General features: G+C 47.1%; 1 protein-coding gene across 12 annotated transcripts in view; it reads left to right on the plus strand.

Moving 5' to 3' along the window:
* The first annotated feature begins 43 nt into the window (after positions 1-43).
* Positions 44-23,216, plus strand: part of PLB1 (phospholipase B1) — a 100,829-nt gene continuing 77,656 nt past the window's right edge. Inside the window, exons 1-3 of one of the 12 annotated variants that reach the window (XM_083832090.1) lie at positions 7,789-11,221; positions 13,141-13,609; positions 22,319-22,359. In XM_083832090.1, coding sequence (XP_083688216.1) covers positions 13,582-13,609; positions 22,319-22,359 — 69 coding nt within the window. In that variant the 5' untranslated portion in view covers positions 7,789-11,221; positions 13,141-13,581. The other 11 variants (XM_083832092.1, XM_083832091.1, XM_083832095.1 and 8 more) reach the window with 11 other exon arrangements.

The following is a 23,216-nucleotide window of genomic DNA, read 5'->3' on the forward strand; positions in this document are numbered from 1 at the left end:
TGCAATCCAGACAGCTGTTAGTGGCAACAATGGTAAATGGGGCAGAGGCTAGCAGAACAGACCACCTGGGCTAAAAGGCAAATAATGCATTAATCCTTTCATCTTTGCTTCAAAAAGAAAGGGATAGAACTAGAAAATCCATGCTGAGGTGACCTTATTATTTTATTTTTTTTATCCACTGCTTCAGCTTCTGCTCTGAAAGCTTGGGGTGGGGTGGACACCATGGTTGCTTCACTGGCAGTGAGCAGGAAGTTAATATGCAATTGCCTGGCTCTCCTGGGAAAAGCTGCAGTCTCTGGAGTGGAAGGAACCCAGACACACCAGGTTAGGAGTGGACGATGTAAAAATACAGTGGTGGGGAGGAGATGGTAGGTGAGTCATGGTTAGCCAAGCTGGCGTCAGGCCAAGCTGCTTGTTACTCATGGGTTTCCTTAGCAGTAATGTCTGCTTTGGTTTCCTGCTGGTCCCTGTCCCTGTCCTCTCCCTCTCTGTCTTTTTTTTAACCCCTCTGTTCTCACAGTGCCATAGGGGAAGGTGATGAGAGATGTCGGTGCGACTTATGTGGCTCGTGCTTGAAAATACTCGTGAAGTCATGGGGAATGCTGAAGGTATCAGTCACCAGAACGGGGAATACGTGCACACGCCTGTGTGAAGTGAGCTCAGCGGTCAGGAATCCATGTTGTAGGAAAGCTGACATGAAGCCGGCATGGGTCGGTGCAGGCTGTAGAGCTGGAGCCAGCTTTGGGGTGCCCCATGGGGCCGAGGATGACACACTGAGGGAGAGCCTTTGGGAGGCTTTTTCCAAATGCACTTGTCCTGGTGGGGCTGAAGGAAAATAGTTATTCTTGTGTAGGGGGGGTGGCAATTATAAGGAAATAGGCTGAAGGATCCATCTTTTAATGTCTATCTCCACAGAGCCTCGGGCATGGGGGAGTCTCTATTTTATCTCCTACTACACACAAGCTTTCCTGAAGGGGAGTGCCTCAAGGGTTTCCTGCCTCACTAAGGGCTTTCCCATTACACTGGCGCACAGAGGCGTCCAGCCCCAAGTCTGTAAAACCAGCTCCTCTGGCAGCATCTCCCCTTTCCCGCCCCCTCCCAAAAAATGGCTAACAGAAGGATACGTCCTTGCTTGCCTGCTGCCATCCCGAAGTGATCCCTGAGCTCCTGAAAGCTGGCAGCGCCCTTTGAAAGGGGTTAACGATGTTTGACTGCAAATGCTAGTTGCAAGGCCGGGCCTCCCACCTGATTTCCTTCCAGCACCGGCTGGTCGCGACTGTCTTTTGTCACCATTAGCTCACAGGTGCTGGAATGTCCGCACCGGTTACCATCATTTGGTTTTGAAAGATGAAATTACACAGCTGAGCAAACTGCTTCCCACCAGTCTTCTAGCTGTGGGAGGCTGAATTCTACCACATTGACATGGAAATTGTGTTTTTCCCGACATCCCCATCTTGGTTTAGATCTCCAGTTCATGTAGGGAATTCCCCCTCCTTCTTAAACAGGCTCGCCTCCCCCCACCCTGCCATGCTCAGATCTTGTTGTGCAAGTGAGGGATCTGGTTGTTATCATGGGGAAAGTGTTTGCTCTCCAGCAGAGTCGTGCTGGAGGGGAGGTTGCCTGTTCCTTTTGCAAGGAAAGGATGCAAAAACCATCTGTGCCAACAGCTGGGTTGTGATCAGTTGATGGCCGGATGGCATTTTTACAGAGTACGTGAATTAAGAGAGGCTCCCGGTTCTCTTTTACCTGTCCATTCCCCATCATACTAGACTCATCCCTGATTTTTCCTCGTGGTCACATTTCTTAGTGAAGTTCCAAGAAGTGGTTCATCTCCCTGGGCAGCATGTGAGGGCAGCCTGGCCTTCTTGCACATTCAAAAGTCTCTTTCCACAGCTCTAGTGTAGTTAACCTTGTGCTTTCTGCTGCTCTTTGATGGAGGGGAGACCCTACCTGGGGTAGATCTTTTGTGGCAAAAACAATCCCAGAAGAGTGACCTGAATGTATTATACCAGAGACAGCAAGGTGTCACATGAAGGTTTTTTCGTGGTGGTTTTATTTATTTTTTTCCATCTTCTTCTTTAATTTGGTTTAGAATCTGCATGAGCAGCTACAGGAACACTGCAGAAATTCTGCAGCCAATGGAAAGAATAAGTCTGTGCTAAACTTTAAGAAAGCTTAATGGCAAGTGGAGCTGGAGTGGGAGTGTGGGGGAAAGGAGAGCATCCAGAATGCTGGTTTGAAGTGATGTTTCCACTGTCATGTGGGAAGGATGTGACAGAGGAAAACTGTGACATGGTTATTGCATCAGATACACTGAAGTGGAACAAATGATACTTTTTTTTAAAGAAAAGAAAAAGGAAAAAAATACCTTATGGTCCTACTCCTACTGATGACTGTGACCTGATCTTCCTGAAGTTTCATTTCGTCATAACAAGTTCTCGAGTTCCATTGCAACGGTGCCGTGTTTTCTGCTCTGCCTCCTGTGGCACGAGAGGCCCCCATCCAGCAGTGTTTGGCCACTGTTAGCATCAGGAGCAAAATCAGGAGATAGATCATCAACCTGTGTGGAAGCTGCTGGCACGCTCTCATAAGGCTGAGGTTTAAAAGAAGGTTTTTAATGTGTGTTCTAGTGCAGTGAGATCCAAGACACCTCATGAAGACTTTCCTCAAAGAAGAAAAGTCAAGGCTCCCAGGGAGGTCACGGAGTCGCTGTCCTCAGAGATACTCAAAACGTAGGTGGACGTGGCTCTGAGCAACCTGCGGTAGGTGGCCCTGCTTCAGCAGAGGGCTGGACTAGACAATCTCCAGAGGTGCCTGCCATCCTCAACCATTCTGTGTTTCTGCTTTTGACTCTGTGTAGTCCAGAAGTACTATATTGAAAGCATATTTCTCTTCCCCTCTGCACTGCTATCACATTTGAACTACAGAATTCCTCTGTACTAAATATCAGCTTTTCTGATGCTGGCTATGTGAGGTCAAACAGATAAGAACTAGGCTGGGAGGAGGATATCATGGCAGACAAGAATGTAAACTGTTCGGCATGCCACAGTGTGAGTCTCAGATTTCTCTTTTTATTTTGCATGCTCTGTTCCACAGACTAGTGTGGGGGAAGAGAGGGAGACAGGCCTTACATGGCTGTAATCTACAGCCTGCATCCCACAAATGACTGTACAACTCCGCAAGCTCATAGGCAGTGCCAGTACCCGTTGCCTATTTGCCTTTTGTGGGCTCTCATACTTCTTTTCCTCTCTCAGGAATAAGTTTTTCAAGCTTCCAGGAAAGGTAAATTTGGGTCTACAACTGGTGAGTTTAGGTGAGTGCGTGGGTCAGGCAGACTCCATCAGCTGAGCATGCCTCTGGTCCCCTCGCCCCCTTTTCTGTAACCCTAACTGGGCTCCCAGACTCAGCAGCATTCATCAGCGTCTCCCAGTGATGACACACACACTGCTGCTGGTGGTTATTGATGTGAGCATCCACGGCAGGAGACAATGTTTGTTTTGGGCAGAAGGAAGAAATAGGTCAGTGTTTTTCCTTTGAGGAGCTCAAGTTATTCAAGTGCTGGATGCTCTAACATGGGCAGAAAGGTACATTTACCAAGTTCATAAAGCACAGCCCTGCTCTGACCTCTCAAAGCCAGGGCTTAGGGTGAGGCGTGAGCACCAGCCTTGGCAATGCCAGAGCCCCGCACAGCAGGAGCCAGCCTCCGTAGCCTTCGTCCTGGGCTGATGAGAACTTAGCTGCAATCCTCTGCTCCTCCCTGCCTGCTACAGGTCATGGGGGTGATGGGAGATGTTAGCTGTCTTTTCTAGCCTCCAATTCAATGTCGTGTTTATGAGCCATGAGGACTGTGATTAAATCTCTACTCTGAGCAATGTTCTGAGGCCATACTGGTATCTAATTACCTTCTGCACTTCTGGCAGCTGAGGAAATGAAGATCTGTCTGTGACACTGTCTGTGGTGAAAGGGAAGAAATAGGAAAGGAGAGTGACGCCTTCAAAACATCGGCTTCAGGTGCTTCCCCTGGCTCTGCGCATGTTCTTCGGTTGGCACCTGCAGCTGGGATGAGCGCTCACCCTGCAGCAGTGCTCTTCCTCCTTTCTGCTCCTGTCACCCTGATGCAAGAGGTTTGCTGCAGCAGCCATCACCCCTGTCCAAGCTTTCCCCTGGTTGCTGCAGGGATCGAGGTTGTGCAGTGGGGGCATGGAGCAGAAGGAGCTGTGCAGTAAGGGTTTTGGCAACCCACAGACCCCAAGACACACCATGACTGTAGGAGGTCTGTGGCAACATGGACCTGCTTGTCCTAGGGGGCTGGAGGCAGGACCCTCCCAGGGAATGGCTTTTGAGAGTACGGTTGGCTGCTGTGGCTGGGTAGGTGTCAACTACCTGTGGTGACTGTCCTTGTTTTGTTTTTGTTTTTCTTTTTCTTTTTTTTTTCCACTTGACACCAACTCTTAATTTCCCAGTGCTGCTCCTACCATTGCTCCATGGACATGTTCCTGGTGGTGGGGAGGGAGGAGAACCATTTCCACCACAGGGCCGTACGAGGGGCCGAATCCTGTGGCCTGGTGCCATTGGGGAAGAAGCCATTAGTAATCCCTCCCGTGCAGCGGTTCCGCCTGCCCAGCAGGATCAATGGCGCCATCTCGGCCCCATTATGTTGACTCTGAATCAGTGAGAAGCGCCAAGGAGCTGGGAGGAGAGGGCTCCTCCCTGTGTGGGGCAGTGCTGCTGGCCCAGGACAGGCAGGTCTTCCTTTCCTCCCCCCAGTTTTGGAAGAGGTGGTGAAGCATTTGGCTGCACTTGGGCTAGCCCAGACCCTCCAGGAGGACGGGCTGAACCCCTGTTAGGGCATGTGCCAGGCTCCCCAGCCCCAGAAGCATACATGGGAGCCTTGCTGCCGAGACCAGCCGGCTCTGCTGGCAGGTAGAGGCAGGGGTGGGTCTTGGAGCCATTTCCAGTGAGCGGGCTGGCCCTGGGGAAAGCAGGGAGGCCAGGGCGGCGAGGGGAGGCGGCGCCATCGCTCTCCTTCCCCACCTCCATGTGAGGCTGGGGGTCTGGCCTTCACAAAAGGGTCTCAGTGAGTGCTGGCCCATCCGTCCCCACACTGCTCACTGCCACAAAGAGAGCAGGCTTTTGAGCAAGACTATGCCATTTAAGGAGTTCCTCGGCTGAGTGAACCTCGGCTGACCTCAGGGCGCTGAGTTTCCAGCGCAGCCGAGCAGCAGCAGCGTTTCAGATGAAAGCACGCCACCCAAAACTTCCCTCTGCGTCCCTGGAGGGGGGGGCCGCGAGGGGTGGGCAGCAAACGGCTGCCAGCAGAAGCCGAGGCAGCATCGAGTCAGCGACTCTTGGCCACGGCCAGGCTCCTTCCTAGGAAGGACTCTGCAGAGCAGCAGGACCAGCCTGCGTGTGGAGCAGCTCCGGCGGCTTTTGGCAGGCGCCCGGCCCCCAGCACCACCAGGCGCTGCAAGTCGGGACGCGGGAGCATCGCCCCAGCGATGCGGTGTTTACCGAGGTGAAAAACATTAACAACATGCACCCTGCTCCTCCTGTTGTTTCAACAAGATCAAGGTGTGTACGGGAGAGCCTCTGTGTATATACATGTGCACGCACACGCACTCACGGCAGCTGGCGCAGGGTGCTGCACAGCACAGACGTTTTTCCAGGCGGGCTGCAGTCAATACTGACAAATACAGCATAGGTCCCATCTTGCCCGCAGCAGCTTGGGTGCTTTCCTCCTGTTGTGAAAGCCCCTGGGTGGCTCTCAGCAGAGCCTCGGGTCCAAATGGAGCACGGTCCGGCTGCTGCTGTGCTGCCAGGAGGGTGCTTTCCCCTGCCCAGCGTGCTGCACAGGACAGGGGTTCGGTGCAAAAAATAATAGAAGAAGGGAAAAAAAAATAGTATGTGAGATCATATAATTAAAGATGGTATCAGAATGTCTAATTAGGATGACTGAGAGAACTTGGCTGGGAGACGCAGCCAAGAGCTGAGTTAGTGTGTTTGCCAGTCCAAAGCTCCTTAACAGTAATTAATCCTTAAATGTCCAATTGTTCAGAGTTCAAGGAAACACCTCCTACTACTGTACTTTGTGTTCCTGTTAAGCAAGGAGACACAGCAGGGCGTGTGCCCTTATTCTGTAAGAGCGACACGCCTAGGGGTGTTGTTAGGAACTAGACCGAAGGTTGAGTATAATTATTAACTACCTAAGAGTTCCCAGCATTGCACAATTACCCAGCCCGCCTTGCAGCTGTGCGTTCGCCCGATTATTATTATTTTTTTTAAATATAAATGCTGAGCTTTAGTGGTGCATATGTACAAATTACAGCAAAGTGTCGTCTGGTCCCCTTCCAATGCAGTTTGTGTCACTAAGCCAGGAGGCTGTAGTGAAGGAGTCCAGGGAGGGAGCACACAGACATACATACACTCTGTGTGTGCAGCCAGGGAAAATCAGTGCTCTTCACTGAAATTCAGCAGGCTGATTTACATCAGTTTGTAAATTTCACCCAGAGATCTTTTTTTCCTTTGTTTTGATGCTCTCAGTGACTCTCGTATTAACATAAAAGCCTTGTCTATTTACTCTTGTGGGGTTCTTCATTCTGTTTGCATTTTTGAGGGCTGGTTTTGTTGTGTCTTTTTTTTTTTTCTTTGTTGATATTAGGAGGAGAAAAAAGGTAAAGGAAAGAAACCTGAGTTTGAAGGTGAGTGGAGCTGCTTGTCCTGCTACAAGCACCATTCACTGGGCAGGTAGGAGGGCTGCTGCTGCAGGCTTTGCGGAGCTGAGCCTTCTCTCCTTGGTGTCGGCAGCAGCATTGCATATCGCTGGAAGACAAGAGGGAGGCATGTGTCATTTCCTCAGATGCAGCATCATCTTTTAAGTCACCTTTCTGCTTTTTTACCCTCTCCTTTTTTTAATTCACCCTCTCCGGCAGGCGTGGCGATGGCCCAGCTGGGAGCCGGCCGGCCAAAGTCGCTTCTGCAGGGGATCATTAACTCGGGCGTCAGCCAAGGCCGTGCAGTGTTTATAAAACTCAGACAATTAAATGCCGCCGTCGCAGCCTGAAAGGCTATAATTGGAAAGCAGTATGTGACAACGTCCACCGAGAGGGACCGGCACCGAGGCGGGCTGGGCCGCGCCGTCCTGACGCTGTTTGCCCAGTGCAGGTGGCAGGAGGCCGGCCAGGGCCGTGCCAGGCAAACGCCCAGCTGGGATGGTCCCTGCCCTGCACAATTTACACACTACCTACTCAAAAACAAAGGCTGGGCAGGGAAGCGAGGGCAAAAAAGGACCAGAAGCTGTCTGGGACATGTGGGCTGGGTGCCCCAAGTGACCACGGCGATGCAGGTCCATGGTGGATTGGGCCTGCTGCCCCAGGCTTTGGAAATGGCCATCATCCAGGCCCTGGGCCACGGATAGGCCTTGGGGTGAGGGTCAGCAGGGTGCGGGCTGGCTGGGGCTCCATGGCTTCAGATGGGGCAGCAGCCAAGGGCAGGGAAAATTTTTCATCAGGAGACCCTCAGTGGTGGCCACACCACAGGCTGCCACTGGTGTCTCGCCCCTTTGCTGGTGCTGGGCCCTTGGGGTTGTCTGCAGCTCCGGGTTTGTACAGTGCCCCTGCCTCCACTCTTGGCCTGTTCTGGGGCACTGCAGTGCCAAATGCAATTGATGCATGTCCCTCATCACTGGCCCTTGGGATCAGCGTCAGGCAGCTGCTGAATGTGCCCTCCAAGCAGATCCTCGTCATCCATAATGTCCGTCGAGCGGGGAGGATGCGGAGTACGGGGTTGGGAGCACCACAGCCCTGCTCCACGCTCTGCAACTGACTCAGTGCTGCACCTGAGCGCATCCCTTCACCTTTTTGTGACTCAGAATTTTCATCTATCAATTAGGGATTTATGAGGTTTAATTAAGGTCTATGAAGTCCTTTAAGATCCTTGCTTGAAAGATGCTGTGCAGGCATAAAGTGGTGTACGCAATGAAGAAAACAAGAGAAATTAAACGCTCCAGACGAGAAAGAAGAGAGGGCAGGTTTCCCACTGCTTGGTCTCCCAATTACATGCTCTGTGTTTGGATGGCAACCTCACTTTAACCTGTGGACAAACGAACTTGTTCACCCCTTCTTGCAGCAGACAGGCGATGACGTGCAGCAGCGTCTTACTCATTAGTTAGCCTTCAGTCATCTTTCCAGAAGTATGAGCAACTGGGGAAGGGGGAAGGGAGCGAGGGCGGGCGAGGAGTATGAATTCCAGAGAAAAGGGAAGTATCAGCAAGCAAGCTAGGATGTGCAAGGGCCTTTATCGCTGCTGCTGAGATCTAGCTCTGCATACTAACTAACAGGAATAGATCTCATCTGTCCCTAGAGGTACGTGCCCTGGAGCAGGGAAGAGCTGATGAGTTACAGCAGAGAGGAAGCAAGAGTCTTCTTATGCAAGGCATCTATTTCAGTGTCAGAGAGGTGGTAGACTCGACTTCAAGGAGCCTGAGGAAAGCATTTGAATCTAGCTGGAGTGAAAAATCGGTTTATCTATGTGTGTATTTTAAGGTTAAGGCCTTGTTTGCAGAGGTTGCTAAACACATGCTTTGTTTGAAGCTCATGCTTAAATTTAAGCATGCGCTTAAGGCCTTTACTGAATGGGGACGTGCCCAAATTCGTTGAGGTGCTTGGCGGAAACCAGGTCTAAGTGGAGGGAGTCTGTGAGACTAGCAGGACCGGGAAGGTCCTCAGGAACTGCAGAAAGCAGTGATACATGTACAGCCTTGCCACACTATTCATAAGGTCAGGATGACCTGGGGGAGAAATGGGCAAAAAGGAAGTTGCATCTCCAATCTTTATTTTCTCCTTTGCTTGCTGTACAAACAACCCCGTGGAAGCTGGCTCCAGTAGGTGTGGTCTGTGTATGCACTCTTGGGTGTGCCGCTTTGTTGTGTTAAAAGGACCATTCCTCCCCTAAAAGCAAGCTTCCAGGTTGTCACCAGCTGTCACATCAAAACTCGTGATCCCTCCCATCCCCCACCTGCATGCCTTCCCTCTTAAGTAAGAAAAATGGAGTTGCCTGATGGGATGAAACCCCAGCCAGCACCGGGCTTGGTGTCTTGTCTTTGTCCCACACTGGTCTAGTACCCCTCTGTGTGTCTTCTGGGCTGCCAGGGAAAAGAGATCTGCATTATTTGCCGCATGCTAGAACAGCCCCCTGTGTTTGGGGAGGCTGTCCTCCTTCTCATCGCCCCTCTTGGAAATGCTCCCCCAGTCAATCCAGCTTTCCTCCTGGGTTAAGCTTCCTGTTGGGCTGGCTGGTCTACTCTGTCTTTCTGAAAGTGCAGTGCCCCAGATTTGGCACAACATTTAGCACGGGTGAGCATTCTTCGGGATAAAGCATAATAATGACCTTCCGTGACATGCTTATGACACTCCATTAGCATATCCCCAAACAAATGTTTTGTAGGATTTTTTTTTTCAATAGCAGCATACCATTGACTCATATTTATTACATGATCCACTCTAATTCCTCCAGATTCTTTGCCGTAATACTGTTGCTTAGCCAATTATTCCAAGTCATTCATTTGCGAATTTAGTTTCTCCCTCCCGATCATAGTACTTTGCTGTGTTTTTATTGAATTTTATCCAGCTGATTCTGAGTGGCTTTTGCAATTTATTGAGATCACTTGAAATAATAACGTGCAGATTAATTGTTCAGAAAATCCTATGCACAGGCCCATGCCTGCACCCATAGCTGGTTCCAGAGCCCAGCCTTTCCGTCTTAAAAACAAAGGCCTCCAGCACTTGATGGCATTCTTGCAATATTCAGCTGAAATGTCAGGATGAAGCCTGGCAAAGCTGTGAATTTTGGAAGGTTCTTTCAATGAAAATATGGAATAAGAGCATCTGTTCAGCTGGCAGTGGCTGTTGGTCTCCGATCATCTAGCGGTGGTTTGAATCAGTGATTATTTTCTGTTATTACAGGTCTTTAGAGCATGCAGTCCCTGGAAATACGCGAGCTTGAAGCCAGTTTCTGGCTGTAAGGGCAGGAGCAGAGCTAAAGCAGTGGCTGCACATGCGGACACCACCAGCTCGCATCAAGGGTCCCCCGGCCTGGGCTTTCCTCCTGAGGACTGGAACTGCTGCTCCACAACCATAGGAGTGTTTTTCCCCGTTCCCAGCCAAAGGGGCCGGGAACGTGTTGTTCTCAGGAGCTAAATGTTGCAGGAATTTGGTGTCCTCTGGTGGCAGCTGTGAGAGTTACAGCAGGCAGAAGCAAGCCTTGCCCTCGCCATGCAGATGGCCATGGGCGCCAGTGGGCCGTCCCTGGGCCTTGTTCCCCAGGCGGAGCACTGGTACTCCTTTCCACCTGCACTGTAAATATTCCTGTGCCTGCCTGGCATCTCTTGTTTCTATATGCTCACCCCTCCTATTTATTTTGTGCCTGGGAAGCCGCTCCCCTTTCAGGAGCGCTGAGGGCTGCGTGACTTTGGATGTAAGACTGACTTGGTGGTGGTTGCTTGTTGTTCACCTGGGATTTCTTCATCTCACAAAAGGAAATTTAGCTTCTGCAAGGATCTCTGCACAGTTGGCGAAGGCCTTTGCTGCTTGCCTTTGCATGGTCCTTAAGGAAAATAGCTGCTCCTGGTTTCAAAGGCCTTTTAATCCACTTCTTTGCAGGCACTGAATCTGTTACTGCCCAGGCTTGCCCAAATGTGGCTCCACTCACCAGGTGAAAAAACTGGCGAGCAAGAAGGCACAGAGCACCTGGACAGGCCATGCTAGACTCTTTTTTTAGCCACAAAACAGGTGAGAGCATCTCAGAGCACTGTGTAGATGGTGAATACTACAGTGGGAGGACACGTTTGCCACAACTTGTGGTGTTTAAAGTACGTCAAGGGAGCATGCTGAGCCTTATGCTCCTAGCTCCAGGTGCCTCTGCTGGATCCGGACAAAAAATGATCACTTGCCAGGAACTTGAAATTCAATGGTCTGTGTTTGGAGCAACTGCAGTAAGAAGGGTCGAAAGGCCTCATTGCTTGTGAGGAAAAGCAGCCTTACCCGCCGCCCCCCCCCCCTTCCCCATCTCACCATCTATGTTACCACTTGATAGTCTTCTCTATTTCAAGGGCAACACAGGCATTAATAATGCCGAAGGAATATAGCACAGCTGGGGCTGCCTCATGGAGGTCAAAGGGATATGTTTTCTGACCTGTAGAGGCAAGCTGAGAAACAGATTTCTACAGGTAAGTGAGGTTAACAGAGGATTTTTAGGGTGTGGGTAGGTGGACTTAGCCAGCCTGTGGTGCGGCGGGACCTATACAGGCTGACCCTGCGGAGCCTGTGCATGGTACCTTCTTGTGGAAAGAGCTCAAGAGAGCACAGGAGAGTCAGGAGCTTCCCACACTGTTGCTGCAGTCACAGCTCTGGCTGAAAAAAAAAAAAAAAAAAAAAAAGAGCCCTTTTGTGGTGTGAATACAAACAGTATAATGCTGGAACTGCTCGAGGAATTTTATAACCCAATGGAAAAGAATGGGAGAAAGGGAATGCTAGTGTTTCTATTTCAAAGAGAATCACAGCACTTTGAGACCTGGGCTCAAATTCACAGAGGTATTTATTTAGGTGTGTGATTTCCATGCAAGTTTTTGAGAATTGGGTACTTTGGATCTGAGACTCAATAGTCTTGCCCCAAGACTCACAGGAAGAGAATCTACATTTTCTTGTCCCTGCTGTAAAACACCATCACTGTGCCTATCGGAGGCGGACAGACTGCTTCCTTTGCTATCTGCCTTCCTGCCAGCGCTGCTGTCTCACGGCTGTGCTAGCACCGGCTGACTCTCCAAGGCTGGGGCTGGGGCTGTAAACAGGGCTCTTCAGAAACCAGCATTATCTCCTGATCTGATAACAGAGGGGCCAGCTGAAGATGAGGCCATGGGAAGGATCTGGTCTTCTTGCAGCCCAGAGACTTAAACTAATCCTCATGCTGCAGTAATGTGAGCAAAGAGTCTTTTGCAGAGGATCTCCAAATCTTGAGTTGTGCTGTTTGGCGCCCTCGGCCATAGCTGGGCCTCAGCTGACCAGCAGAAAGGCAGTGACGAGCTGAGGGACAACCCTGTACCCAGCACTGGGGTTCCTCGCTTCTGTGGAGCTGGGGGGATTTCACCGATGGCATGATCTGCAGCCCACTCACCCTGAAAGCACCCTCAGGGTATGTTCTTATGTGCACAGCCAAAGAAGCAGACCCAACACGGTGTGCATGTCCAAGGATGGGAGCTCTGCTGTGTCACTGTAGGTGTGGACAGGCTCCAGAAGCTCTCCCTGAGCTGGGTGGGGATCACTGGCAGCTCCCCATGCAGAAGATGGGAGCAGAGCTCACTTCACCCTGCTGGGTACAGCCCCTGGCCCTTTCTTTCCCCACTGACGCTGTGACAGCCTTTGTAGACTCGCAGCTAAGATGGGAAGAGGGTAGCACTTCATACGTGTTCTTCTTTCAAGTGCCAGGCACACTGGAAACTGGCTGCTGTGTCACTCTTCCCAGATCTGAATTTTAGTTTCCAGTCATATTATTAATTTTTAATAATAAAATTAAAGGCCCAGAAGCTGCTAGAAAAGGCAGTGAAGAGCAGCTCCAGCTTTTGGCAGAAGGGTACACCATTTTTTTTGTGACAGGTGATGGGGGCTCAGGGGACCTGTGCCAGCTCCGCAATCTGCAGAGGGAGGCTGGGGTAGGACCAGCCTCATGGCAGAGCCAGGCACAGCTGATGGAGATGTGCTTTGGGCTTTCCTTCCATGCCAGCGGCTAAAGGGCTTGCGCCCTTGCCAGTCACACTCACTGCGGGAGGTTGTGCCCCCCTGCAGGCATAAGGGTTAAATTTTGAGTTTCATTCACTTTTTGGGCCTGAGGTTTCGTTGTAATGCTGCTGCCTTGACCTACTGCTGGGTGTTTGCAGGCGGCTGCTGCTTCACAGCTTATCCAAAACATGGACATAACTTCAGCAGTGATCTCACTGATACTTATTTATTGCCACAGTTCAAGTCTCTATAGCAGCTCTGCCAATCCCAGATATCCAAGTGAAGAGTCCAGTGCTCCAGTCATGTGCTCAGCTTAGACAAATTCACATTCAGAAGTGTATTTGAGGCTTTGTGTTTGCACTTGTTTTTACAGGTATTCCTTTCTGAAAGCCACGATAGAAACACCTAGGAGCCTCCTTGCCAGCAGCTCCAGAAACTTGTGTTTTAAGGGGAGAGCCAAATATGAGAAGGCATTTTGTCCGCTTTCTGTAGCCTCACCACGTGCGGAGAGGTGTATTTCAGCTCCTGCCCGGAATGACCAAATCAACTTTTGGTTTCTTCTTCTCCGCTATTTGCACTCCCTCCAGCAGGTGGTAGCAGCCTCCTTTAAACTGGGCAGCGCTCGGGCCTGCTGCTGCGGGATTCCTGCCCTGGGGCTGATGTCTCTGCCTGCCCTCGGCCTCCCTTCATGCCTTGACCCTCCTCTGCTGCACTCCTGGCTTCTCCTGTGGTGGCAGATCTCCTGTTTAGGTCCGCAGCATGCACTGAATTTACCAGCAACGTGGAGTGCAGCAAGACAAGGCAATGGCACATCATGAGGAAACGTAACGTGTCTGACTGTGGTATATGATTTATTCATAGCTGTTCCACACTGCTCTAATGGTCTACCCATTGCAGGTCGGGGTGTGATGGGATGGCACAATGCAAGGATATGCTTCCTGAATAAAAAATTCAAGATCTAAAGCCGTGGCTAGGCAGTAGGATTAGCTGAAGCATTCACAAGTCACAGACAGGCCGAATCTTCAAATAAAATGGAGAATCAGTCTGCTTTATATTTCAACAACAGGTCCTCTGCTGTGCTGGTGTAATATCATAGTTCTGTGCGTGTGATTACATTATCCTCTGATATATGGCCTCTGCCTATTAGCAGTTGAAAGAACTATTTCCCTAACATACAGTAAAAGGTTGTGTGTGTGATGGCAATCATTTTGGCTTTAATTATGAATGGTTGAGTGCTATATTGTTGGTTTTTCTTTAAAGGTGCAGCCACAGATTCATTACTCTGTATTTTAAAACACTGGTCCTATAGGTGAGGACATGAATAGATTGTCAAGGTTTCTGGTTTTCAATATTCCGCGTGAGGAAAAGGAATGCAGGAAAAAGCTCCATTTGAGTGAGCAGATAAAGCAAAACTTAAAGGCAATGTAGAGAAATCCATTGACTTTCCCACCTATAGCTCCCATACTAGGTATGAGGGGTGAAGCTCTTAGGTATTATTATAACCTACCTATAAACATAGCAACGGGCCAGGAATTCTGACTAACATGTTTGAGAGCATGTATTTGAATATACGTTTGGGTGTTGCTCACTTTAGAGCTGTAGTAGTGGACTGACTTTTGGTTTTGTAGCGTTATACTCTCTTGGGCCTAGATATGTGAAACAGGTACATTTGCTGGAGAAAATACAGAGGCACAGAACTGCTCCTAACTACCATGTTCCATACAAAGCTCTTCTGTGCAGTTGTGTCATCAACTTTCTCATCCAGGGCTGATGACAAGACGACTGACACAACACAGTCAAGATCAGGTACAAAGTCTATCCAGCTGCCTGTCCCACCCAAGCAGCAGCAGGAGGTGCTTTAGGCAAGGCAGAAGACGTTCTGTGTAGACCATTAAGTAATTAGCTATGTGGCTGCAGTTTCCTGGGGTATTCCTAAATGCTGTCAGCTGGGGGTTGGCTCATGGGCTGCAGCTCTCCACACCTTCTGAGAGATATAGCTTTGTCCTTGCAGCGATGCAGAAGCTTCAGCTCATCTCTGACACCTTCTCTGTCTGTGAGAAAATTCTCTCTTCTCTCTTTTCCCAGCTTCTTTGATCTTTGCTGCCACCTGCTATTTGCTATTCAATCTAGGAGCTATTTTGATGCTTGGGTGGTAGGAAGAAGTGTTTACAGAAGACTTACAAGCCTTGCAGTTAGTGATATTTCCCTTCTGGAGCATGTCACAGAGTCTAAAGACTTAATTCTTACTCTTGGAGCTGTGGTTTATGGCAAATGTATGAATTAATGCTACCTTCCTTCTTTTGCTTGATGTACAGTGAAGAAGAGGCTTTCTCTCTAAAATTTTAAACGCTTCCAGTTCATTAAGGAGGCTGTTTCTCAGACTTAATGAGAAGTTTCTGCTGAGGAATGAAACAGCCACAAACCCTTGTACTTAATGACAAAGACCACTAGAGATAACTCCCATCTGCACAGTGCCATACTGACTTACAGGCCATGATGGCCTTGACCAGCCTCAGCTGGGGCCTTACCAACCCTGCCAATGGCCCCAGGAGCTCCATTTCAACCTAGCTTGGGGAGCTGCTGGTCCCTGTGTTATTCTGACAGCGTGTAAGCTTCTAGTTTTTCGTTACCTTACTCCTGGTCAAAGGAGCTAGGGTGTCAAACTATGTTTCTTGTTGTGAGACCCTGAAGTGGAACATGCTCCTCTTTCTCAGAATTGAGTATGCTGTTATGCTGGAGGTGAGCAGCTGTTTGTACTGGTGAAGCCTATGGTATGTTTGTGCTGGGATGAGGTTAGAGACTGGGGGGGGGTGGAGGAACTTTTCTCCTATCTGTGCAGATTCCTACTTATATGTTATTCTCCATAATAGCTGTTAATGTTCAAAATAAATTTTACTTTCCCATTTTTTGCAAAGTGAAGTGGGTGCAAGGTCTATGTCCAATGCATTTCCTCCAATAATATCAAATTTCAGTCATAAAGCCATAAAAAGCCATTTGAAGGATGAGCTATCTTGCCTGAGATATCAGGGGTGTCAGTGATTTGTTTAAGCATTTTAAGCTGTTTACTGAAGCAGCTGCCCTTCTTAAACATTCTCCTATTATCTCTGCAGGAGGTTCAGTTGGGTGTCAGGAAGCTCAGAAGAGACCAGAGGACACCCCAGTGCTTTGTGTTAGGACAACAGGCTGCTCTTCAGAGGTTAGCTCTGAATGCTGTAATTGAAGGAATAGCAGAGTCTTGCTTGGGAGTGTAATGTTGCAGTCTGGCAGTCACTTGGGCGTGTTCTTTGAATCTGCAGAAGTGACCAGGCTGCTGTGATGGTGTTGTAGCCAGGGATTTGCAGACTTGGGCATACTGCATGTATGCTCAAATACTTGACGCTTTGGTTGACTGCCCAAATATAAACATTGATGCGGTCCTGCTGTCTTGTTTGGTACTGACTTGCGTATATACAAAATTCCTCTGCACTGCTGGAGTGCCTGTGGTGCGCTATAGGCATGGTATGCCCTGAACTGGCACTTTAGCTGTCAGGTCATGGTGCTTGTTCAAATCAGGAAAACTAGTGTATGAGTCTGATCAGCCTGGGCCTTAGGACCTTACTACTTTGTGGTCAGCTCAGTGTGAAATTCTGTTTGTTGAGCATTCTCTGACATAATGAGGGCAGAGTGAGCTATACTGCTTGTCACCAGTGCCTTGTCTTGGCAGATACCTATGAGTAATGCCACAATGAAGGAAAACTTGCCAGAAGGAGAACTACTGCTTCATCCCATGGGATATAGGCAGAAGTCTTCACTAACGTGCCCACTGCCAGCACTGATGGTACCGTACTGGCTTTGCATTAGTTCCCTCCGTACCTTTCTTCTTATTCTCCCGCTATCAGGAACTTTATGGGTTCAGGTGCCAGGAGAGGTGATACATCCCTGATGAAGTGTTTGAGCTCAGCCACTTTTTGAGGGATATATTTACATTATCTCGCTTCAGGGCAGGGTTTCATAGCGCAAGGTAGAGCTGTGTTGGATGCAGGACTTGCTCTCCTTGCTCAGATCGTGACAATCCCATGCTCTTCTGTGGTGTGTCTGTTCTTCACGCTGCTCTGGGACTCAAACTTAGGCTTTTGGAGTTTCAGTGAGATAAATCAGCTTTCAGAAGGACGTGGTGGTTCTGGATCTAGTGGAAGAGAGGCGCAGCATGAGGCTGTTTGAAGGCAAGGAAAGATCAAAAGGAGAGAAGAGGAAGAACACAACTTTGGGTGGATGTGTCCTGCTATGTAGGCCTCAACTGCCCTGCAGCCTAAGAAACTGAGCCTCCTTCCATGTTGAGTAGAGACAGACTAATAAGTTACTGTGTTGTGCACTGCAGGAAAGAGCCTTGACTCTGCTGGAAGTTGACCTGTGTGACCTTAGTGCTGGTATTTGCTGAGAGCTCCCCTGCAAAGAGACTGGTTCTCTCTGAACACAGGCAGAAGTCTTAACAGGACACCAGATTTTGTTATATCCCATGAGAGAGTTTGCATGCTTTGCACTGTGTGACACTAACAAGCTGTTAAAGTGTTTTAAAGTAGAATGAGGACAACATGTCTGCTATATGCGAACTATGCAAGTCTTTAAGTGCTCATTCATTGCCCTGGCAATAAAATACACCTGCTAGTCACATGGTGTGCTGCGTGGTGCTTATCACTGGCAGCAACCTGAAAGCTACTGCTGCTCCCAGCTGCAGTCTTCTCTGATAAATCATGTAGCTGATGTCTCGTGGACAGAAAGGATGAGCAAAATGCTGGGTTGGAGTGCCTAGTGGAGAAGTGGGAGAAGCTGTGCCACTTTACTCCTTTGACCCATGGATGGGGCTGTTTATAAACTAAGGTTGCACAGCTCCTTGAAATAAGAAATGCGAATGTTATCGTTGTTTTGCTTTCCAAAGGTAAAGAGGCTAATAAATTTTATGGCTGCTGAGTTATCAACCTGGTAGAATATAAAAGAGGAAAAAGAAGGGAATTTCTTTCCTAGCAGCCGTAAACGCTAACCAACAGCGCTCCAAGTTGTCTGTTCATAGAGGCACTTATCATGAAACTACTGTTAGGCCTGTTTTTCCTTTGGTTGCTTTCCTTAGAAGGTAAGAATTGAAAGGTTCTTTGAAAATTCTAGTTACACGGTATTTAGGAACTTATATTTTTAGTTGTTGCAAGGTGGGTGTATAGCACAAGTCTTCAAGCAAGGTGAAGAAAGTATGAAAGTAAAACTGTGATCTTGCATGTAATTTGTGGTATGTCTGATCATTTTAGATAAAGATACATGCCTTGGTTTCCACTATTCTGGGAAACAATTGCATCTTAGGCAGGCACTAAAGTCTTCTCATGAGAAAAACATAATCAAATAATTGGTTAATGGTGAGCTCTGTCCCAAAATGGTGCAGAAATTCAAGAAAGAGACAGAAGTTTTCTCCAAATTCATATCTATGATAATTTTCTTTTCAGTGGTAGAAGATTGTTTCAATGGGTTAGGCAATGTCCTGACACTTAGGGCATCATTATTCAGATTTCTGCTTTTCCAAAGACTTTCTGTATGGTCTGAGCAAATTGATATAGGGGGAAAAAAAAAGTGAGGGGTTGTGATGCTGGGGGGTGGATGAGCTTTGTTTTCTGTAGTGGGTCTGTGAATTCCACACGTAGTACCAGACACTGAATTTTGTAGGTGCTCTAGGACTAAGAATGCTGTGCATGTCTTGGCCTTATTAGCTCTTTGCTTCATCTCTCTGCCTGTAAGAAAGTAATGATGAATAGGACTGTAAGGTGCTCTGATAAATAATTAACTGTTAGGAGGCTTTTTTTCTTAACACAAACCAAAGAAATGATCGCGCTTTGTCTTTTTAACTTAGTGAAAAAGATGCATGGAGACTGGAGTTCCTGTGAAAACAATTCAGTAAAAATGTTGATTGATAGCAGCCTGTAAGAATAATTATCTGAAGCAGATAAACTATAAGAGCAAGGGAAGAAAGAATAGAACTTTTATCCAGGTTTTGGAAAAATTGTCAGAAAAATAGTTTTTTGGGGGGTGGAGGGGAGAGATGGAGAAAATTAGAAATACAAACTAGAATTTAAATGGTAGAGTAAGGGAGTAACTGTAATATTGGAAGCGGCAGGGGTAAAAAAAAAATCCTGTGGAAAGCATAAATCCAAAGCAAACAAAGAAAACTGAAGAATGTGTGCTCTAGTAAGTTAAAATATAATCAGACAAGCCAAAAATGAATCTATGGGAAAATTAGGAATCATTGCTAATGCAATAACAAAATAATAAATTTTAATTTAAATACATCTGAAATGGGATCTGTAGTGCTGATAGATACAAAAAAAAAAAAAGAAGCTGAAGCCCAAGAGAAAGGCTATTATTTTTTTTTCCCTTTGGTGTCATCTACAGAAGAGCTTAAAAAGGCCTTGCACTAAAAACCTTTCTGTGGAGGGGATAAGCTAGGGAAACTGTCAAATCTGTGAACAAATTGATAATGAATAGCAAAAAGCCTGCCAGGATTAGATGATAGTCGCCCAAGGGAGTGAACCAAACAAATGTGTTAACTGTGTCCATGTGTTAACTGTTGTGCAAGCTAATTCTTCAGTTGGCATTGGTGTCAGGAATGGAAAATGGCAAATGTGAAACCAGCTTTTAAAATGAGCTCTGTTTTAGGAGGCTTTGAGGACCTGCAGTGGTAGTGGTACAAAAGCAGTGAGGCTGGCTCCTGTACTAGGCAAACGGGTGACACCAGAGTAGAGGAACAGAATGAACTAACTCGGGGTCAATGTGATATAATGGGGAAGCTTCCCTGTGGAATTGGTACAGAAAGTCCATGACAATGGGTATGTGCCCATGGATTGTTCATCTGAGGGGTTGTTGGATTTCCAAAAATCTTTTGACCAAGAACTTCAGATACCCTGTTAAAAGCTGTGGAATAAAGAATTGGACTGTGAATTTTCAAACTGGGAAAAGAGGGGACACAACCTGCAGAGTCCCAGCATTACCTGTGCTGGGACGTGCTTTCAGCATAGTTGGGTATCAGATAAGGAGAAGTGCTAGCTTGCTGATGCAAAACTGCTCAGGATGTTCAAACTGAAAACTTAAAGGGAATACATATGGTGGGCAGAACTTTTTCTAGCTATGCATGGTGGTGAACTCTAAATTAGATACTGCTTCACAGTATGTAGCTGTCTGAAGACATCAACTCAGTTTTAGTAACAGTTAAGGAGACAATTTTAGGAATTAGGGAGAGAGCAGAACAAAAAACACATTTCTAATGCTGTGTGTAAGTCCAGTTCACTCACCTTGTGAGGACTGTCTAGCCTTTTCGTGTTAAAAATCATATGAAAAAACATAGGAGGAGAATAAAGGTGAAGAGTATTCAGACTTATGAAACAACTTCCACATGAGAGGAGATAAATATGCTGACTCTTTAGCCTGGAAGAAAGATGGATAGGCATATGATAATGACACACAAGCATGTGCAAAATGGTGAATTTTGTGGAAGCATGGAAGAACAACATCAAGAAGCCAGATCAAATTATTAGCTGGTGAGAAGGTATTTTTTTCAGAATAATTAAATATGAAGCACCTTTGCCACGGGACTTGTGGGGAAGCCAAAAGTATGAATGAGTCAAAAAACAAATAGCAAATTCATGGAAGAAAGGTCTCTCAGGAGTTCTTCAGCATTAAGTAATTGCTTGCTCAAGGAGACCCAGAAGCACAGATAGTTATACTTCCATGGTATATCACCCCAGACCGTTTTTTCTGTGCTGTTTTCCCTAAGCACGTGAGTTTGGCTGTTGTCAGAGGCAGCATCCCAGAATGGTTATTCTGAAGTCTTTCAAATATTGAGACTTCCTCCCCCCCCATAATCGTGGAATCTGGGATTGGACCTTCTTTCTTCCCAAATGTAACCTGTGGATCTGTTCTCGAATACGATTGAAATTAGTGTTTTAGAAAATCTCAAGAATACTGAATTTCTACAACAGGTTTGCATGATGAAGATGAGTCCCCTCATTGCGTGTGCCTCTAGTATCTCAAACGAGAGCTGGGGTCCTGGTTATCGCCCTGAGTAAAAATGTCATCTAAAAGCATGGATTGAGCAAACACATTTTAAATAAAATGTTACTCAGCAGTCAGGCAGCAATTGTTTCAACTTTCTACCAAACACCATAAAACCAACCGGAGTTTATGAATAGCTCATGGCTGAAACTCAAGTGGAAAAATAACGCGTGGACGTTGGTGACATTTACTGAAAACGGGTGGTGTGGCTCGAGGGATGGGCTGAGGCGGTCATGGAGAGCAGCAGTGGCTTTCTGCTGTCCTGCTGACCATTGCGAGTGCCAGTACCCATCTCGGGAGGTTTAGGGGTACCCCAGAGCCCCCTGCCCATGCCAGGCACATTTCCTCCCTGCAGTGCTTGTGCTGCCAGCTGTCCTAACCCAGGTGTGTCTCACCTGCTGGCCTGAGCTGACTCTCCATTTACTTTTTGATGTGGAAAGAAAGCATGCAGCAGGACTAAATATTCCCAGGTTGGCTTCTGAATGCTAAAGGAGAGTTATTCTAGGAACAGCAGGTTTTGGCTGGACCCCAACGGCTTTGGTGTGGCACGCAGGGACAGCTGTGAGCATGCTGTGAAGTTCAGCTGAGGATCCAGACCCATGGCTACCTTTGTGAAGAATTTTAGGGTAAACCAAAATCTATGCATACAAATCCAAGTGTATACTAAAGAAAAGAGGATAATGTTTACTGAAATACCTACAGGTCTGACTTTTGGCTCCACAGACTATTTTGTCTGTCAACACTCTCTAGGAAGAAAAGAAATTGCCGCTGTTTCTGTATCACTATGGCAAACTCACAACAGTGCTACGTTGCTCTCTGGATGTGGAAGATGTTGATTAATGTGAATTGTTCCTTTTTAAAGGAGTTTCAGCTTACATGTGCTCAAATGACCCTAAGTTTGTACAGAGCAAGACTAGGCTGCACTCTCAATGCATAAAAATTGGGGGTTGGCTCATGTGCATTGGTAGCTGTTTGCAAAATCTCCTTTTTCTTGATGGGAATTAAATGTTCATTAGCTGTCCTAGCTATGTTGTACTTTACAAAAAAAAAAAAATGAAGATAGGTTGCTTTCTTTGAGAAACAAAATTAAGTTCCATTATAATGCAGGAGGACAGCAGCGTATGAACTGGGCTGAAGAGGAGAGTGGTTGGAAAACAGGAACGCTGAAGGGTTTTCAGTGCCTCTGGAGGATGAGGTCCATCAACTGTGTATATGACTTCATTGTATTTCAGCACTAATTTCCCACTAATTTCAACAAACGTCATCTGATTATAACAACTAAAAGCTTATTCTAGTGCAGCAAAAAAAGAAAATATACTGGGTTGTTGGGGCGCGCCTCACCTTTGGAAAGTAGGGCAGAGGAGAAAGGTTACAGCTCTCAGGATTGTGTGTTTTTAGGTTTATTATGTTTTCTGAAGGCATTTTCTAAGATTAAAAAATTGTGCAATTCATTATTCTTTTAATTTTTTATTTTTACCTTTTTAAAGGACAGACAGCTCATCTCCTGCAAGAACAAGGGAAACTAAAGGTAAAGTATAAGAACAGCTTTATCTTTTTTTTTTCTTCCCTTTTTTCAGTATCTGTCACCTCTCTGGCTGATGCTTCCTCTGAGGCCGTCAGAAGAAGAGCTCAGTGCACTAAACTGTTTAATTTTGTAAAGAACAAGTGCATAGCAAATGACTCAGCAATGTGGTACTGCACTTTCAAGGCTACAGTACCTAATCAGGAAATAAAAGTTTCTCCGAGCAACGTTTGTTATTAGGTTGCACATCCTGTGCGTAGGTTGGCTGTGGTTAGTGCTTGTTCCTAGATGCTCTGTTGCTCTTTTAGAAACGGAAGATCGTTGTCTTTCATCTTTTTCTTGAGGTACTAGAGGTGGATCATAACTACTGTCAGGATGCAGGAGGGCGTTAAATTTTTGTTCCTAGTGATAGTCAGCTGTCTCTCATGCTGAGTTTATTCACGTCACTCACATCCTTGCCCTAAATACAAGTCTTTTTTTATTTCATTATTTCCCTCTTTAGTACTTTCTGTGATCACATGGGAATTGTGCCAGTTGCCAGAGACCCACAATATGGGCGATGCTCTTGGTTCATTTTACCTTTCCTGTTGCATACCAGATCTGTGGCTTTTTGTTGTGTACGTTGTGTACCTCGCGGTGTGTGGAGATGCGTGCAGAAGCTGTTTTTGTGATCTCTTCCAGATTAAGCACTCATGGTTCACAACAATGAACGTAACAGATTATGTTCAGCATATTTCATTGCTTGCTATGTGGGAATTGGTAAGAAAGCTGAGCAAAAAGCGTAGAGTTTTGGAAGAGTGGATTTGAAAAGTCCAAGTCTATATTTTCATGTATTTCTAGCAGGGGTGCAACTGTTCTTTTAA

This window comes from Anser anser (assembly GCF_964211835.1).
Source record: "Anser anser genome assembly, chromosome: 3".
NCBI lineage: Eukaryota > Metazoa > Chordata > Aves > Anseriformes > Anatidae > Anser > Anser anser.